Source organism: Rhinolophus hipposideros (assembly GCF_964194185.1).
Source record: "Rhinolophus hipposideros genome assembly, chromosome: 11".
NCBI lineage: Eukaryota > Metazoa > Chordata > Mammalia > Chiroptera > Rhinolophidae > Rhinolophus > Rhinolophus hipposideros.
In genome coordinates this window covers 69,869,963-69,876,276 of record NC_138057.1, presented here as the reverse complement: position 1 = coordinate 69,876,276, position 6,314 = coordinate 69,869,963, and the positions used below count along the sequence as shown (strand labels likewise).

Below are 6,314 nucleotides of genomic sequence, written 5' to 3'. Positions count from 1 at the left end.
AGAAATTCTTCATACATGAGAAAATAATAAAAATAATTATAACAAACATGAACGAAAGCTACCACTCTTGAACCTTTACGATGTGGGAAATGTCTGACACACACTGCCTTGGATCCTCACAATGTCTCTTTGAAGTAGCTGCATTGATTTTCCACTTTTTTCTAGGTGAAGAAAATGCAGCTCAGAGAGGTTGTGTGACTTGTCCGAATCACACAGTGGGGAAAGGACAGAGCAGCAGCACCAGCCCAGGTCTGCATGCTCCCAAAACAGATGCTCTTCACGTACAACTCGTAGAATTGTGAACCACACTTTAATGATAGGCAAAATGTGGAGATGCAGAGATGGGGGTTATACATTTAGTAGACAGACCCCAGCATTGGCCTGCCCCAGAATTCTGAGGTCCTGAGCCCCATTAGGGAGGCTGAGAAGCTACAAAGATTTTAAAATGGATCCCCAGGGGTCTGCACTTACCTCCCTAATGCATTCTCCCAGAAAAACCTGCTGTCATCTATTCCAGGAGACAGATATTCACCCTGAAGTTGTAAAGAGCAATTTATAAAAAAATGCACTAAAAAAGCAAAACCCGAGTACTTGCAGCTGATGGTTTGACAAACTGGGCCAGACAATAGTTTATTATTCTTATTTAATTTTCCAAAAAAGAGTGTGCACCATTTCATCCTGTTTATCATAAAAGTCACTGATATAATAAAAGCATCTCATCAGCAGTCATTTCTACAAATAGAGCATTGACGCTTTCGATATTAACATGTGTTATAAATGTCACTGATATATTAAGACTTTTCAGACTGTCTATCTAAAAATAGAGGGAAAGCCAGAGGGAAGAAGGAGGAAGACACGGAACTGACGGATTCAGTCAGAACAGGGGAACCTATTCTTGCACAATTAAGTCTTTTATTTGTGAGTAAACACCTGAATCTGATACAAGGAGGCTTGAATTCTATTTACCAGCAGAGTGTGAGGCAAAGAGGGGGAAACAGGCGGGAGCAGAGGGAGGAGGGAAGAGAGAGAGGAATGATAATATGTGGAGTTAAGGGATTTTTAATATCAAAAAAGACAGAGATTATACTCTCCGATCATCTTACTTTGCAGGTGGGGGACCCTGAGTCTTGGGGGAGGCTATACAATTCAATCTAGGTCAGCCTTGCTTAGTGTTAGACAAGAAAAGCTTCAAACATCTGAGCTCTAACTCAGACATTAAAGGAGAGAATTGGTGTTTTTCTTTTAAAAGGTGGAAAGCTCTATTGGTGGGGGACGAAGCATTGGCAAAGCTCAGGCACGGGAGTTAGAACGAAGGAGAAAGGGAGCATGAATAGTATTTCCTACCTACCGTTTGATCGGAGTGCTACCTGTACATGTATAATGCAATTGGACACTTAGGGCAACCCTGGAAAGGCGGGCAATTAAACCCATGTTGAATATGAAGACCCATTTTATTCATGAATCCTCAGGGAAGTTAAGTCCTGTGCTCATGGATGAATAACTAAACTGGCACCACTGACCCTGCTCAGCTGCAAATCCAAGGACCGAGTTCCCCCTCACCACTCAGCTGAAGCCTTGACCCTGGCAGCTCGGTTCCAGGAGGTGACAGTGTAGTCACCTGGCCAACCTCCTCACCTGGGAGGTCACAGACACCTGGGTAAGCATCCCCTTTCCTCTGGCCGGCCTAACCCTTAGCACTGCTACCTTTCCTTCTTCCTTTGGGCAAAACCATGGAGCAGGTCAATTCCAGTCCTACAGGACACACAGAGTTGTCTCATTCAATTTGAAAAATAACAGACACCAGTTATTGTACAATCAACTCTTGTATTAATCAACTATACAAATAACTAAATGTCTAGTTTTTGCCTTGAATTGAACTCAGTGCCACAGATGTTACAGAGCAGGCTGCAGGGGGCATGCCACGCGGGGTGGCGCAGGGCTTGTGGGAAGAGGGAAGAAGGAAAGAGAGTTTGCGGGATTTTAAGACCCATACTATGAAAATGGTGTTTGTAGTTCGGTAGTGCAAAACCACGCTTTGGTGTTGCTGGTACTAGTTGTAGGGCCCTCTGAAGCTTCCCCGGAGCCCCGGAGCCATAAAGAAGGCCAGGTATGCTCCCCCTCCACTTCCTCCTCCACCTTCTCCTTCACCTTTACCTTCACCTTCCCTTTCTTTTTCTCACTCATCCAGGCATTGAAATTGTAAATAGTTTCTTTTTATTTCCAGGCAAAGACGTAGCTCATCATGACGTTTAATAATCTCTACTGCATAGTGCATCTGCTTTATAACTTTTAAAACTACAACTTATTTTTATGAGAAAGACAATACTTGCTTACAGCACAACTAAAGTAAACTACCTGGAAGTCTAGAAGGCAGAAAGTGAAAGGTCTTCACTGACCCCGCTCCCCAGCAATAGCAGTGTTTGGGGGTTATCAGCACTGCTCTGGCTTCTTTCTACCTGGGTGTGTGTCCCAACTCTACTTCTTCCAACCTGTGTGGCTTTGGGAAAGTGACTCAACTTCTCTGGGTCTCAGTGTCCTCAAGTGAAAAGTTGGGACTCAAGGTCATGAGCTATCTTTCCGAATTGCTTGTGAGGATTCAGTGAAATTATGTACATGAGCCCAATGCTCGACACACAGTGAGAACCCCTACCTGTTAGCTACTCCAGCACATCCTTCCAGATACACAAGCGTATAGGAACACTCGGTTAATTCCATTACGTGTATACAGAGAATGCTTTTTCCCCCCTTAGAAAAGAATGTGGGGCTCTCCCGATGTCTGCCGACTACGAACTCGTCTTTTTAAACATTTACTACACTTAACCGATGTACCGACTCAGTTCTTCACTGATGGTACGTGAGAGGGTATCTCTGTTTTTTGGCTGCAGAAAATGTCATAAGTCAGACATTTAAAAGGCTCCTCAGTGTTATCACTTAAGCTGCCCATGTGTTACCTGAAGGCCTACAAGGTCGCGTGATCCCCTGTGAATAGATGAGGGAAAGAGTCCCAGTGGTCCTTTTGCTTGGACTTCCTTTCCCTGACTGGACCTCCCATGGTAGTTCATTCAGAAAAGGTTTATATGGACCAGCATGCTCAGAGATGACCCAGCAGAGCTGCGTATGTGGAGAACTCAGGGTGTGATGGAGTCTTAGTTACTGTAGAGACCTTGAGTCACTCAGCATGACAAAAACAAACAAACTGGAAGTGGTCTCCCCATATTGGTAGAGAACCACTAGAATTGACAATATTACTGCTCTATATATGTCTCTTGGGCTTTGGCTATTCTCAAGATTATTATTATTTTTTTTTTAAGATAATTTGGTATCAGGATCCCTGGGGCCTGGGGATGATGTGGGTCTTTAGAAAAGCCTAATTGGGTTGATCTATTTCTTATCTGAATCCTGTCTCCTTGGCACCCCGTTACAACCACAGCCAAAGGGCACTATTAGAAACCTCTGATTTTTGACTTCTCAGCTGCTCAACTCCCCTGTGCTTGGAGAAATATATTCTTGAAACTTTACTATTTCAAAATATCACAGGCAAAAAACCACTGAGACTTGGGTCTGCAGCAACAACCAGGAGGAAAACCAGAGAAAACAATAAATGGGGAGATGAAAGAAAGAGCTGACATTTTCCTCTAGACTGAATAATGAATTTGAATGTTTCATTTTGCTGTAGATTGAAAGGGGCTTAAGGGGGAAAGAGGTGAGAGGGGAAAAGAATCAGAAATACAGAGGGACGTGTAAGCCCCAAGAGATGGGCATTGTAATCTAGAAAGTTATTTCTCAGCTGGGCTTAGTTCTAAAGTTCACCATTGAATTATGTGTGGGATGTTTGGAGACCATCCCTGGTGCGCTTGTAACACCGGCAACAGAATGTGCTGGGTGAGACAGTTCTTCCACTTCAGGACTTATTGAAAACTGTTCAATCTCCCTCTCTGTGGCTTGTTTCTTTCTCCTTCTTTTTTTTTTTTTTAACTTATTTAATTCCCTATCTCTTTTTTTCCCTCATAGATATTTTTAAGTTACAGAGTAGAGGCTCAGTAAATGTTTGCTTACAACCATGTAAACATTCCCTTCCCATAACAGAAATTATATTAAAAACAACAGGACTAGATCAACTCCACACTAAAAATGCTTCAGACAATATATGAACTCTGGGAAGCAAAATATGCTTTGCTTTATCCCAAGTGATTGTCCTTAAAAACTATGTGAATAAAGTCTGTGCATAGTTAGATGATTTTCTCGTATATTATAAATATATATATTATGGAAATATATATGATACATTATGAAAATGTTCTTTTGAAAAGAAGTTTCCTAGATGGATGCAAATTATAGTTAAGACTTCTGTGACTTTCTTAATTAGCTTATAGTATTTAAAGAAAAACATGATTTTACCAATTAAATTTTAACAGCACTCAAAATAAGTTAAAAAATTCAAACGCAAAAGGAAATGAAAATTTTTATTAGCATTTGGCACAATTTGCTGAAAGACTTGAAAGTGGGGGAAATGTAGAGGCAAGTAGGTGAAACGAAGAAAGCATAAAAAGCTCCGTATCAACTTCTAGTAAAACTTAACACATAACTGATAATCCGAAGGAAGAGAAAAGACAGAAGGAGGTAAGAAGAGAAGGCATAAAAGAAAGAGAGAGGGAGATAGATGAGGGAGGGGCAAGAAAGACAGGAAGGCAGAACCAACGTAGGCAGGTCAAACAGTCACCATGAATTTCTGATACTTCATAGGATGAGAAAGGCTTTCGGAGGAGCAAACAGTCACTGTGAGTGTGAGCTCGGGGGAATCTCTATGGAGATTCCAAATGGAATTTCTTTGAAAATGTATAAGATCCTGAGCACATCGACAGCAGGAAGTGAAGGGGTGTCTAAGGGCCCGGGGTAATTAACAGACTTCAGTATCAGACTAGACTAATTCCTTTCCCAGCTTTTCTACCCACTAAATATAGGGCCTTGGACCGTTACTTCACTTCCCTGTGCCTCAGTTCCCTAATATGGAAAATGGGAGTTATAATTCCTAGAGCCAAAGAAAGAATGGAATGATAGAATACATGCTGAGAGTTTAGCATAGAGTCTGTGCAGGTTATGCCCTTGTTGCTGCTATTATTATTATTACTTATTATTATTATCATTACTTATTATTATTATTACTACTACTACTGCTTTACCCAATTAGAAGATAACGGCTCAACATTTAGAAAGAACGCTACATGTATTTATTCCCTTTGTCCCAGCTATCCCCCTGCTGGAAATGGAGCTCAAGAAAATAATTCAACAAAAGGATAGAGCTAAGTGCTCATCACTATAGCATTAGCCATAATTGTCAAAAAAATGGAACATCTTAAATGTCCATCAATAGGGGAATCATTTACAGTAAATTATGATGTATCAACATAATAGGGTATTATGCGACCATTACAATGATAATTATGACAATGTAGCATCGTGAACAAATGCTTACAATTTAATGTTAAGTGAAAAAAGTATGAAATGATATATAGTACAACTGTAGCATTGTAAAAATATGCATGCATATTGGCAAGTACTGGAATGATATAGGCAGAAATTGAAATAATTATGTATGGGTGTGCATTTAAAGATTTTTTTTTCCTTTTTACAAATTGTTTTATAATATTGTTTTGAAACCATCTATTCAATAATAAAACATGCAGCAGGAGATTACTAAATAGGCGTGCTTGTTGTAACGCACATCAGTGAATTAGTGGTGAAACCAGATTTGCTTAGAGATGTGCATACCGGGGCTTTGGGACATTTATGTGGGCAATATTTATAAATAATAGGCAAATAGCTAACACTTATATAACTTTTACTATGTGCCAGGTACTGTAGCTTGAATGATTCATTCATTTTATACACTGATTTTTTTTTTACAATAACACAATTTTAGAGATAAGAAAACTAAGGCACAGCGTGCTTATGCAACTGGCCAGAAGTCAGACAGCTACTCAGCAGTGGAATGGGATTTGAATCTAGGCAATCTTATGCCCAGATCCATGCTCCTAACCATCACATACACTGCCTTCAGCCTGGGATGGCTTCTTGGGTGTGGGACCAATGTGGTCCCTTTACACAGAGCCCTGCTCAGAAGAGTCCCGTGTACGGGGCGTAATGCTCTGTTGTTGCTGTCTTGGAATTCTTAATAATTTCATCTTTGAATTTGTGTTTTGTACGTGAACCCTGCTGGGACATGAAACGTGCTCAGGGCTCAGAGCTACTGTTTACATGTGGTTCCACCTCCGTGAGACATGTTCATGAGTTCCACCCTCCACCCCAGGTGTCCT

General features: G+C 40.8%; 1 protein-coding gene across 3 annotated transcripts in view; it reads left to right on the top strand.

Moving 5' to 3' along the window:
* The first annotated feature begins 824 nt into the window (after nucleotides 1-824).
* Nucleotides 825-6,314, top strand: part of LOC308504517 (uncharacterized protein) — a 16,306-nt gene continuing 10,816 nt past the window's right edge. The window contains exons 1-3 of one of the 3 annotated variants that reach the window (XM_081065270.1): nucleotides 827-918; nucleotides 1,470-1,657; nucleotides 2,751-2,850. In XM_081065270.1, coding sequence (XP_080921396.1) covers nucleotides 2,757-2,850 — 94 coding nt within the window. In that variant the 5' untranslated portion in view covers nucleotides 827-918; nucleotides 1,470-1,657; nucleotides 2,751-2,756. Of the gene's footprint in view, nucleotides 919-1,469; nucleotides 1,658-2,750; nucleotides 2,851-6,314 lie in introns of all 3 variants that reach the window. The other 2 variants (XR_013994382.1, XR_013994381.1) reach the window with 2 other exon arrangements.